Consider the following 14,047-nt stretch of genomic DNA (forward strand, 5'->3'; position numbering starts at 1 on the left):
TATAATGTTTGACCATTTTATGTTTGTTGTCTCTATTGCTTCTTGCTTCAGCATGAGTTTGCACGTTGCGATTAGTATTTCAATATTGCCTTGTTGGGTAAAATTGGTATTAGAGTTCCATTTCTGGAGAGTTCATCTGCTTCGCAGTTTCCCAGAATATCTCTGTGACCCGGCACCCAAAAGAGGTCAATGTTAAACTGTTCTGACATCTCCATGTAAAGTATGTACCTAAATCCAAAAGCGTTTCTAGAGTCAATACGAACATTTTCAAATGCGTTGAGATGGCCTGACCCTGATTAGGTTAAGTGTAACCCTGTTTATATTGAGGCAGTTTTTAACATATAAAAAATTGTTGAAAAAATTGTTAAATTATATTATTGTAAGCAATCTGGTAGAATTTAAAACTTAAGAAAAACTTAAAAATGAAATTGTGAATAGAATTAAAATTTCGAAGTCAATAAAACTTAAAAAACCAAAACTATTGAGGCATTTGAATTGAGTTGTAGAATCACCTTTCTTCTTTGTGCAGATCTACATCATGTTCTTAAATTTAGAGCCTAAAACGTTAAACTCCAGGATAAGGTAAGTCTTACTTCACTAAAACTACATAGTGACGCAAAAGTTGTCACAACAAATTCTTAAGCTACAATCTTATTAAGACTGAATACTTTTGGTTCTGCTTTAAGATTTTGTTTGATCAGTTTATTTTTTGTTTATTTGGTTGAAAAAGCGAAACCCTTCGTGCTGCCAGAATTGATGTCCACTCAAGCCCAATTTATGGTGTTTTGCATATCTCCTACTAGACCTCATTCCTATTAATTCCACTGTAATGTGAAAGAGAGTGATATTAAGAGGTCGGACAAGCAATCAAACGACAACTCACCAAAAAAAATTTATAAAAATGAAAAACAGTTAAAAAAAGTAGAAACAACAACCTTTGTTGTTCAGTAATTTTATTCCTCGAGTCTCAAGGCGCTAGAAAAACTGAGAAATTTGTGTTAAGTTAAAAAAGTAGAAGCGGTTAGATTACTCTAATGTAATGCTCCTGTGTTGCCTAAGCTAACTCAACTCTCAACTATTGAGAGCGTCATGTTGGAAGTACTCATGAGTTGTGGGGTAGCGATATCCTACTCCATTTTTTCATGGCAGAAACGAGTTTCGTAATTGCGTAGCTGTAAATGTAACTGTTGTTTTAGCAAGTTTTTATTTAAAGAAGTACGAGAAGAAGAAAAATTTCGTTCGAATTAACGACAACCAATGTTTCTTATGAAATTCACCCGAAAAAAAACCTTTTACCATTGTCGTTTCCACGTCAAACGGATGATATCTAAGATAAAATACAATTTCCAATTTATTTTTTTTCTATTTTTGTTTTTTTTTGTATTTTCTCTTTTTTTGGCATTGCTACTGTTTCCATCCGAATTCAATAACAAACACGTGTATCCTGAATTTCAATCTCTTACAACGCAACCACCACCATCACCTATATACCGTTTTACCAACATCATTTTTTATTGGGGAACAAATTGGAACAAAACAGCTTCTTCAGGGAGTTCTCCTGACACAAACTGAACTGTTGGCATCGACGAGAGCATCGTCGGCCACAGATACGGCTGAGGATCCTGCATACCATGTATGTAAGGAGATCCTAAGCCGTTTACCACAACCCTACGATATTGAAGAGGTTTCCCGCAAATATCCTGTTGTTTATACGAATTCCATGAATACGGTTCTACGCCAGGAGCTCATAAGGTAAATAAGGATGGTTTTTTTTTCTCGTTTTTTTTTTTTTTTTTTGATTTTTTTTTTATGGTTTTTCTCTCTGTCTTTCTAGGAGGTTATTGTTGTTGTTTGTCTTGCTTTTTCAATAAAAGCGTAGCAAACAATGATTTTCGAGAAAACGTGTCAGTAGTTTCAGTACTGGCGTTAGTCGTAGTAGATACTATTGCTGTCGTGTTATAGAATATTTCTTTTTTTTCCATCTTCTTCCTTTTAAGACAGAGAAAAAAATAAAAATAAAGAAAAATGACAAATAATGCGGCCAGGATAATCCTAGACGAATGACGACAAAGTCGTGTCACAGCTTATCCTGTTTGTTTATTTTTATTTCTATAAAAGAACTTCCTCTCTCTTCATGATTGAAGGATGTGTGTAGTGTATGTTGTATGTAATAATGTGCATAGACAGTTATTTATTTTGTTTATTGAAATAAAATTTTTTGTTTATTTGCCTTTGTATATCTTTTGGATGAACTTGTCATTATAGGTTTAATCGACTTTTGGATTATCTGAGGAAGAGTCTCAATAATGTGCAAAAAGCTGTACAAGGGCAAATTGCTATGATACCGGAGTTGGAGAGAGTTCATTCAGCAATGATTGTTGGGCAATTACCTCGAGCTTGGTTGTCGAAGAGCTATCCATCGTTGAAGCCACTGGCAAGCTATATAAGTGATTTTTTGGCAAGGTAAGATAAGTACGTTTTAAGTTTTCTTTTTATACATTTTGTGTCGCGCAATAATTGTCCGAAGTCTACAAAAATCACCTAATTACGTTTTTTTTATAAACCGGCATTTAAAGTAAGATAGAGGGGGGTGGTAGCTGATGGTATTTCTATCTGGAAAATAATGAATTGGTAAGATTATTTGATCATCGACAGAAACTATATCACGTGTTTTTGTTTAAAAAAAAAATTACTCATACACCACAGTGACCCAAAAACCATTGATGTGAGAGAGCAAATTTCCAAAAAAAAAGTTGCGTATGGTAAAAACTAAGAAGGGTTTTAAAAAAAAATTATCAAAATTGGTTCATATTTTCCGGTCGCACATTGGAACTGAAACTTGAAAATAAAATTTTTAAAATGATATTTTCACAAAAAAAATTTGACCACCCTAACATCTTATTTTTTTAATATAATTGCTTAAGACATTGTATGAGCTATATATTAAGTGGAAAAAATGATTCAAATTAAAAGGATTTCGGTCATGCATGTGTTTCGAAATTTGTCGGAATTTGGCAAAAATCCTATTTTTACGATATATTTCATATTTATAGACTATTTGGTAAATATAATTACTTTTACCAAATATGCAAAAAAAAAAATTAAGTTGACACAATCAGCAAAAATTATTTACTCGCTGAAGAAATAAAAATCTTTCGGTCAAGAAGGTTTGGCTATTTATCGTTCTCGTCGCCCCACAGTGGTTCCTCTGGTGCTTTTTGGCTTCAAAAATCATTTGCACGTCCATTTCTTGATGAAAAGTCACGAAATTTAGTACACTGAAGCACTATTAGTATGAGAAATACGAAAAAGCTTCCAATTTTCTTTTTATTCAAAATGGTGGCTCCAAAATGACGGATAGAATAAGCGTTTATAGAATTTTCTTTTTCGAAACAATAGGTATATAAAATATTTTCGATCTTGGATTTAGGTTTAACTGTTCATATTCAATGAACAAAATTCATACGAAACGAAGTCCAAAAAGTATTTTGAAAAGGAAAATTGTATATGCCATTTATCAGAAAATATTAATCGACACATAAAAACAAAGTTTCAATAAAAATCATTGGTCCGTTTTCAAAAATTAAATTCTGAACGTTTTTTTTTTTTTCAAAATCCGAAAGTATTTTTTTTTTGAAAATTTTTAAGCAACTAAAACTTTTTTGTAAAAAAATTTGTATTCATTGAAAACGGTCGTGTCGCTTAGGAGAAAGACAGAAATCATGAAAACGGTTATATGGCAATAATACAGTCCAATTTGTTTCATTTCAGCAAAAAACTTCAAATCTTAATAAGGAAGTCATGATATTATTTTTCATACATTCTACATTTTTGAAAGAGTTAGGTAATTATTCAAAATGAACCCAAAGCCGACTTAACAAATCTCATATCTTCCTTTCCGTTAAAAGATACAAAATTTTATTTCAAAGTTCAATTGTCATCATCATTTATTTAAACATAAATCATCCACCAAACTATAAAAACTTCTGACCTTTTACACAGAAAACAAAAATATCTAACATCTTGATTTTTCTTCTTCCTAACAGATTACAATTCTTCCAAAGATGGATTGACCATGGCGAACCCACTGTCTATTGGCTATCTGGTTTCTATTTCACTCAATCATTTATCACCGGTGTCCTTCAGAACTACTCCCGCAAACATCGCTATCAAATTGATTTGATTGGTGTTCAATTCAATGTGACTAACTTTGAAACAGATCAAGAAGAGTCTCCAGAATTGGGAGCTTATGTTAAGGTAACAATTTATTTGTAAATTAATTTTTGAAAAAAAAACACAAGAAAACTTTTTCGTTTCCGGTTTTACTTTTCTTTTTTGTTGCCATTGAAAATAATGTTACTGGAAATAATGTCTATTTCTATTACACACATATGCATAACTCGATACATCTTCACCAAAAAAATGTCTATTACCATCAAATTCCAAAAATTCAAACCAAACAAACATTTCAATAACCAAAAAAGGAACAAAAGGCCAATAATGAGGACACAATTTCCTTTGACGTAAGACAAGAATATAATGAAACAAAAATATCTTCTTCCTTCCGCCCTATGCCGCATCTCCAAAGCCAGATTTTTCATCGTCCAAAGTCTATTCTTTGAATTTTCTACCCAACACTCATATCTCCTTATTGTTGTTTTGTTGTTATTGTTTTTGTTTTTTCTACCAATACCCCCATTACCATTATACTTCCTGTTTCTGCTTCTGTTTCTTTTTTTTTTATACTCCTTCTCCTGATCCTGCTATATTCCTGGTATATATTGTTTCTATATGCTTTGGCATTGGCATGTTGACTTCCGTCGAGAGTATTTATTTTCCATTATTTCACTTCAATTCACAGGGCCTATTCCTGGAGGGCGCCCGCTGGAATCGAGAACTTAAATGCTTGGATGAATCGTTTTCGAAAATACTGTTTGATACTCTGCCAATTATCTTGATGATGCCAGTCCTCAAGTCTGAGGCTGGCTTTGGAGATGACGATGGCGTGGGTGCTTCATCCAGTAGCAGCAGCAGCTTGAGGACGTACGACTGCCCCATCTACAAAACAAGTGAACGCCGGGGAGTATTGTCCACAACAGGACATTCCACTAACTTTGTTATGTACATTCAGCTGAAGAGCAAAGTTACTTCTACGCACTGGATAAATCGAGGCACTGCTTGTCTCTGTCAACTGGACGACTAATTGACTGTGAAATGGCCGATATCATCAGAGAATGTCCTCTTAAATGGACACAAGCAGAGGGCATATTATAAATATATATATATTCGAGTCAAAGAGGAATAGTTCGATTGGAAAAAAAAAATAAGCAAACAAACAAACAATTTTATTTGTAAAATTGTTTTTTTTTTCAATTTTTTTTTTTATATCTCAGTGAGTGTATCATTCAATTTGAAATAAAATTCTTATATTTTGTAACTTTTCTTAATTGGTATTGATTTGCAATGAAATTAGTTTTGTGTTTTTTTTTTTAGTAGACTTGGAAAATAGCTGAAAACAAAATTTTATTTTTTCTCCAAGTTTGAAATTGGAGTGAAATATTTATCTTTTTTTCTACCTTGTCAAATGGGTTTTATTTTTGTTTTATTTCAATTAATGCATAAATTAAATTAATTCTTTGTGGATTAGCTTTTCGAATTTTGAAAGCCATAAGTTAACAGGATTTTCATAAACAATTAAATAAATTAAAACATTGGTATTTTGTTAAGCTCAGGCGTAAACAATTGTTTGGTTTTTTTTGCAATATTTAATTTCAAATAAAAGATAACTCATATTGATTAAATTAAAACTTCCGTGAGAGTTCAATGTTCGCTGCGGATAAAAATTAGAATATTAGCAGAATATGAGTAATGAGCAAATTCAGGATTATTGGTTTAAATAGTGGGAAAACCGATTGCATCGCAAAAGATGATCGGCAAAAGGGTGGGAGAGGCGTGGAATAAAAAAAAACGATAATTTTAACGAATCCCGGCAAAAGCAGACTTCTTCAGATTTAACTTGAATCACTTTTTTACATACCTAATACAAAATAGACCGGGCGGCCACTGCAGAATTTCAAATTAAAGCTAATAATGTCTCCTTTTGAAAACCAAAGGTCTAACAAGTCACAAATTGGAGGTTAGGTCATGCAGCCTGTTTTAAGGTTAGGAGAATTTTTCACTTCAAACGTTCCCAGAGGCTGCCCGAATAGCACAAAATACGATTTGCAACAAGATTTTTGTTGCATTTGTATCATACTGAGGTTATCTGAAACGAATGCCGTTGTAACTCAGTTTTATTTTTGTATCCAAAAAATTGTTTGAAACTTTTTTATTCGAAATGCTGTTTATAGGTTTTAATTAAGTTCAAACTTGTTTCTTTAAAAAATCAGATGTTGTTTAGATATTATAAACAAGTCTTCAAGTTAAAAGTTGGTAAAAAGTTATATTTACTCTTATTCAATTTCGATTTTGGTTTCTTTCAACTAAAATGTTGATAAAACCTTTATGCAGCATTCTCTTATAACAAGTGAGTAACTAAATTAAAATCTTTAGTTTTGAATAATTTTAAATACATAAAAAACGATTTAACAACATCACTCAAACTATGATACTAATTAGAATATTTGAGGATGGAACAAAATATTTAAATAACATTGGAATGGTTCAAGTAGTTGGTAAAAGACAAATTAAAATCATTTTTTGTACCAACAATACAATTTTTAAGAAAGCATTAACTTTTTTATTTATATTTTTATATTTACAATCTACATTTTATTCGATGTCTTTATTAAACAAATATACTTGAACTTCCTTATTGAGCGTTAGGGTGGGTCGATTTAACTTTAGTTTTTTTTTTTTTTTTTGACTTCGGTCATTTATAAAAAGTTGTCACTGAGTGTAAAATATAAAAAAAGTTATATTTGACTTTTAATTCTCTCTCTAGGAAAAATCTGAACAAATGCGTTATGAATTAAAAAACATGAATTGTTTAGCTCTCCATTTAAATAATTAGTTAAGGTATTTGTTAAAAAAAAAAAGTATTTAAAAGTTCAATGTAACTTATTTTTTGATTTTTCACTCAGTTAGACATACCTTCTTGATAACATTCTATCAATGGTTTATATCGAAAATATTAAAAACAAAATCGATCCACCCTAGTATACAGGCATATCCCTTCTTAAGTGGTGTTTTTGTTTTATTTTGGTTATTGTTCCACAATTTAATGAAACAAAACAACCAACATACAACAAATAAACGCTCATAGAATTAACCCTTTCGAACCCAAGCTATGAAAATCAATTTTAAAAAATGTTTTTTCGGTATTATCGGGTCAAAAACATCACAACTAAGAAATATGAATAGCAAAAAGTTATTTTTTAAAATAATAAATAGCAAAACTAATGTGTTTTTCTCATGTTGCATGTAAGTAACCTGCACTGCCTATGACCACCAAAAAAAGTCGGAGAACTGAGAAAATAACTTTTTATGAAACTATAATGTAAGCTAATTCTTCTAAGCAAAAAAACAAAACACTTTCTGCATTAACATTTTTTATATCTTTTTTTCAAAATTATGACCATATATAAAAAAATTTTTTTTTTGCAAAAAAAAAAATGTGAATTTTAGTCCCTTTCTCGATAAAAAAAAAAAAATTAAAGGTATGATATTTGACTAACTTTTTGTAATAATCCGGTAACTAGGCATTATTATCTTTCAATTAAGCCATCGTTACCTAAAAAATTGTTTAATTTAATATTTTTTACGAATTTTTAAAAAAATGTCACATGAGAGTAACGCTGGGTCCGAAAGGGTTAAGCACTTAATCGTTGTTATAACATAATATGTAGTGTATACAATTTCATGTTTAAATGTATTTATTTTGTTTTGTTCACCAATAGTTTGATTAAACATATGCCAAATCAAGAACTGATTCAAATATAACATTCAAACATCAATGTAACTTAATAGTAAATATAATTTTGTATCTTTGTCATTCAGTGATGTTTCTGTTTTATGCTGGTTTTTCAATAGTTTTGTTTAGCAAATGTCAAACTAAAAAAAGTTTTCAGATACAAGAATCAAACATCAATGTAACTCAGTCGATTCTATGTTTTGTTGTCTTCTTCTTTACCCAGTGTTTTTTGTTTTATTCTGGTTTATTAATAGTTTGGTGAAACCAAACTGTCAAGCAACCATTTTTTTTTTTCATCTACAACATTAAGATATACAGTCAGCGTCTAATGAAAGTTTCACATTAATTGGTTTTCAAAGAAAAAAAAAACCTTCCTAGCTATTTCAATTATTTTTGGTACGTATATGAATTTATTTTATCATATTTGTTCAAAACATAAAAAAAAACATATTGCAGAGCAATTCCTCTCAAATCTAAGACTATTATAATAATAATTATTATCATGCGAAATCATTTAGCACGTTTTCATACAAATATTTAACCGGTGTAATGTTAAATAAATCATTAAGTAGGAACACATAAATAAAACTTCCAAACTATTAAAATAAAATTAATGGACAAATCTAGACAAAAAAGAATTTTAAATGTAAACTGTTAACTTTTTACTGACACTGACTGTAGCTCAACTGTTTTGTTTTTCGTTCAAGAGTTTTTATTACACTTAAGTTTTTGAAGGTTTGGTTTAACAAATATAGAACTAGAATTACAACATTTTTTTATGTATTGAAGTTGAAACAACAACGAGTTCCAAATGATATTATAGTTATGTTTCTGGAGCTCCGAATTATAGTTTTTGTTAATTCCATTTTGACAGATGATGCTAGTTGTAGTACTAAGTTGTAAATCCATGGAAGCAAAACGAAATGTTATTATATGCCAGAGTTGCCTAAGACAATAAAACAAATTTACAGGCCAGAAAACAAAAATTGTAGATTTCTGGATGGAAAAACAAAAATATTTTAATATTATTACAAATACCAACATAATAAAAAATTCAATTTTCACAAATAAAAGTCATATCTAATTTTGATATTTTTTTAACAATTCGTTCCATATTTCAATAGATGCCTAGAAAGTCAGATGTTTTTTTAATCGAAAGTGATAGCAGCCATTTTGTTTTTTATTAATTTAATATTTATTGTGTTTTTAAAAAAGATGGCAATTAGCATTTGAAGGTTTAATGTGACTTAAAATAAAAACACACTTAAAGTGGAAAATAGGAAAAATGTAAACAAAAAATACCCATGGCAAGCCTGACAAAGTATAAACTATAAACTAGCATATTTCTCTGTTGCACCAAAATTGTTAAATGGTTGAAAGGGATTGTTTTACAACATTAAGTTTCTATTTTGTTCAAGTTATATGTTTAATAACATGAAAGTTTTAATTTGAAATTCTCTTGTTTTAGTTTGGTTTCTTGCTACAAGCGCCATTTTGACTTCCATCAAAATTCGAAATGATTTAACGTGATGAATTTTAAAATGATTTTTCATATTCTTGTTGCTGTTTCATATTAAATTTCAGTGGAAAGGGATGTTTATTCCATTTTCTAACATTACCCAGTGTTTTTCCAACTTTTATACCTAAATACAAAAAATTATTATTTGTTAATTTTCAATTTATTTCTCTAATTTCAATAATTTATGTGGCGCGTGAATTTTATAGAGGCAAAACATTAATCTTTATGATAAAAATAGTAATCGCATTACAATTTCCGTTCATAAACGACTAAAACTTTCATTTTCAATCATAATTATTATACGTATTATATTGATTTAGTACTTTAGACTTTTATCTTTTTTATAACATCATAAGACATAAACATTTTATGAGAATTAGAATAATAACTTTTGGGAAACTTTTTAGATGTTTTCGAAAACAAACACTTCATTTAATTATAACAAATCCTAACAAAAATAATAAAAGTCACTACTTTCTTTAACATTTCTACAACATAAGTAAAGCTGATGTTCGACTTCATTCTTAGTTGCACACTTATTAGGTTAACTTTCATGAAACAGTTTTTAGTTCAGAAAACACAAATAAGACCAAGAAATAACAAAATTTAACCTTTATAAAACAGAATTGCCACAAATTTGTTGCAAATCAAGAGGGGAAATGCGGCTTTTCGGGTTACAATATTGTATAAGAATATGTTTCTGAAATTAATGGAAAACAATTAGATTGTTTAACTGGAGTTACATCTGCTAAATTAAAACCCATCTGTGCTATTCGGGTGGGGATTGAAATATCAAGATTTGATCTGGCACACCTCTAAATTTTGAAAAAATATGTTATTACGGAATGAGATAACAACATTTACATTTTGAGGGATGATTCTTGGGTATATTCTAAGAAAAAAATTGTTCTCGAGTAACTTTCTATCTGCTAAGTTGATACCCTTTAGTAATAATTTAAGAAAACGCTTACTTTGCCTTTACTCATGTAATTGTTACTTAAGATAGAAACTTCCTTAATGTCTTGATTTTTAGAAGAAATGCTATTCTTTGCCACTGCATTTTTAAAATGTTAATATCTTTTTTTATTGCTCAGACATTAATTTTTAAAGGAAATTATTTGTTTCTTACCCATGATAATTTTTTTTTTGGGCCGATTTTCTTCGATAAATGTATGTATAATAAACATAGTGTTTTATAAATGTATTCCTTTGAAGAAAACAATAATGAAAAAAAAGATGTTAACAAGTTTGCCAGAAAACTCATAGATTTTATGATATGTATTTAGGAAAACCTGCACCAGTTAAAATCTCTAAAAAATGTGTTTTTTTTGCTTTAGTCAAAAATTCGTAAGAATTTAAAATTTATAAGTTCTTCTTTATTTTGTGTGCTTGATAGAGCCCGTTTGTTGGAATCTTCTTATCTCATTCCGGGATACCCTGTATATTAACAACATTTGCATCGCACCTTTTGTATAATTTTCCCTTTAATTTTAATAATTTTTAAAATACTTTGTACCTATGGATAAAAAAAAAGAGTGTATGTACAAATGAACACGCGACTAAAGTTATACTTCTCACTCAGTATATGTAAATTAATTTCATTTGATATTTTTAATTTTTATTATTAAAATAATTAATTCGCACTTAGGTTTTTTCCTTTTCTACAAAACACTAAATTAATTTTTCCACCCTCCTTGCGTCCATGCTGTTTTCAATTTATTCTGTGAAATTTACAACTTGCAGCATGCAACTTGCCACATGCAACTTGCCACATGCAACTTGCCACATGCAACTTGCCACATTCAACTGCAGCGTACTGCATTTTTACATACTAAAGTACTGAAAACTCTAAAGGTAAAACGACAGCCCTGCTGCCCAATTGTCGATCGCGTCATAATCCCTTTGACATTCTTGTCAAAAAGAAAATTTTCATACCCACCGTCCCATAAGAAGTATAACTTCAAAAAACTATCAACATGACTAAAAAAACTTCTGTGTCAGGAAAGTGCTTAGTTTTACCTCTGCCACACTTTTACCTCTGAAGAGGAAGACCTCTGAATTTTGATAGCTGACAATATTACACCAATATCGTCTTTTAAGTCTTTGAGATGCATAATGCACTTTACCACGCGAATCGTGCCAGGATGCGGACGGAAAGACTTGTGGTTTTCGTCACTACTAATAGCCCTCTTTAATTCCCCATTTGAAATTTTCTTAGCTCGATGAGTTGAGCGTTTCTGCAGTGGCCGCCCGCTCTTAAAATATTGAGAACATTTTTTTTTAAAGTTGGTTTTGGTTTTTATTTTTATTTTTTTTTTTTTTTAATTTTGATAAAATGTTGTGAATTTATGTTTCAAGTAAGTTTTAACTTTGTGTAAAGCAAATTATAAATTTTTCGATTTTAAAAAATTTCGATAAAAAACATTTTTTAGTTTTGAAAATTTCAAAACAGCATTTTTTTGAATCACTTAGTTCAAGATAGGTAATGTTGAAAAAAAACTGTTTTTTTAGTTGAAAATATTAAAAAACCTAAGCAATCAAAATAAACGCATTTTTCGGATCGACAGTAAATTCTGATGTGTTTTCTATTTTTCTAGTATCTTCTATATTTTCACATCATTGAAAGTCCTAAAAATGATAAAAGATGTGGTGAAAGAAATCTGAAAAGTTTTTATTTCTGATAACGCTAGGCGACAAAAATAAAAGTCGGGCTGTTCAATATTGCATTTGTACTTAGTTTTTCAAAAAAAAAAAAAACTTGATAACTTTAATTTAAAAAAGCTGGGGATAGTCATTATTTAACTGGGATTTTTCTGCAAGAAGTAAGCAGTATAAGTATATGTACCAAAGCAAGTACAACCCTCACTCGCTTATTTTTTTGTCATAAGAAGATAACAGTGCACTAGCATTTATTTGATTTTTTGTGTGCGTTTAACTTTAAACAAAAATCATCGATGTTTAAGATCCCTTTATATAAAGTATGATTTCCTATAAAATACAACTTAACAAGAAATATAAAAGTCCTCGACTTAAGTCTACCCCCGTTTTTGTTGTTTCACTTTCGGAGCGGAACTTTCATCCTGTTAAAAAAGCGTAAAAAACAAAAGGTCAATATCCTTATTTATTATTCACTCTATCGAAATTGAGCTCAACAGATTGATAATAACTTACAAAGTGACAATCAGTTGAACCAATGCCATCAAGCGGTCGATAAATCCCGCTGCATACATCCTTCTGAATGCCATACCTCCAAATACATTAGCCCAAAAAAATGAAAGAATTTCTGATTTTTTTTTTTTTTAATTTTCGATAGACTTTATTTCAGTGAACCATTTTCTTATTTTAAAGAACAAAGCAATCAAAAGCTTCATTCTAATTGTTTAGTGATCTAATTTTTCAAGTGACTTATTGGCCTTATCATTTTGGAAATATCATCAAACCAATATGTATATTCAAAATAAAAATTGTTTTTTTCTTTGCAAAAAAAATAAAGTTGACCTTAAAAAAATTGTTTCCCTCATTTTGAGATACCTTAAAAAAATATATTCAAGTTAGGCCATTTTACGGATTTTCACAAAATGTTCAAAAAAGAAAAAATGACCTCAAATACAAATTTTTTTCGAAATTTTTAATTTTTGTATTGTTTTTTTTTTTTTTAATAAATTTTGTTCGGTCATAGTTTATTACCTAGCTGGCTTTGCATGGGTATTTTATAAAGCACATACTACATTATTTTTCTGAAATTTCAGTAAATTTTTTTTTTTTTTCCAAATAATTTCAAGAACCAAAAGAATTTTTAAAACTATACTTTTTTAATTTATTTTATTTTTTTTATGTTGTTTTATTTTATTTCATTCTATTTTGTTTTATTGTATCATTTTTAACATTTCAATTTTTATGGTCACTTTGGCGTATACGTACTTTTTTTCAATCTAAAAGACAGTTCCATCCAACAAAAACAAACTTCAAATATTCATACCTCAAAATAATAAATTAGCAAATATGCATTGGAATATTCTCTATTTGTTCTCCTTCATATTTGAAATTGTTTATGAACATTCCCAAATTTCATGTTGCCGTCAAAATTGAACTCGTTTTTATTAAAAAAAAAAAAAAAACTCCATCATACCGTAACAAAACTTTTAATTTAACTAACAGCATAAATGAAAAATAAAAACTTTGTATTTTTCAACTAAAAGACACCCACTAAACCCAACCACCTCCACAAATAATACTAAAAAAGTGTCACTCCACTCTATTTTATTTTGAAATTAAAAACAAAAACATTAAACATAGAAATAAAAAAAAAATATATTTATACAACATTGTGTGCCTGAATGCGGAAACACGAGATACAAATACAACTCCGGAAAAGGCAATCTTTTGTTTTTCCGGTTTTGCGAGTTTGTCTCTTCTTTTGCCCCAAACCTCCTGTCTAATAAAATATTATACAAACGGGACAACAATGAATCGTAAAATAAATAAAGTTCGTTCTTATAGATCAAAAAAGCACACACATAGCGGAAGTGAAAACTTTACAAAATAACAAAAAAAAAGTACATGCTTTTTTTAATTAAGCGTCTCTAGGAGAGAAACAAACTAAAACTTTTATAAAG

The 14,047-nt window shown here is 29.4% G+C and overlaps 1 protein-coding gene across 2 annotated transcripts in view; it reads left to right on the plus strand.

Annotated features, from left to right (window-relative positions):
- The window catches only part of LOC129908407 (dynein axonemal heavy chain 3), a 181,181-nt gene extending 175,739 nt beyond the window's left edge, over positions 1-5,442 (plus strand). For both annotated transcript variants that reach the window (XM_055984866.1, XM_055984867.1), the window contains exons 63-66: positions 1,541-1,752; positions 2,266-2,463; positions 4,047-4,257; positions 4,862-5,442. In XM_055984866.1, coding sequence (XP_055840841.1) covers positions 1,541-1,752; positions 2,266-2,463; positions 4,047-4,257; positions 4,862-5,203 — 963 coding nt within the window. In that variant the 3' untranslated portion in view covers positions 5,204-5,442. The remainder of the gene's footprint in view (positions 1-1,540; positions 1,753-2,265; positions 2,464-4,046; positions 4,258-4,861) is intronic.
- The last annotated feature ends 8,605 nt before the right edge of the window (positions 5,443-14,047 follow it).

Source organism: Episyrphus balteatus, chromosome 2 (assembly GCF_945859705.1).
Source record: "Episyrphus balteatus chromosome 2, idEpiBalt1.1, whole genome shotgun sequence".
Lineage (NCBI taxonomy): Eukaryota > Metazoa > Arthropoda > Insecta > Diptera > Syrphidae > Episyrphus > Episyrphus balteatus.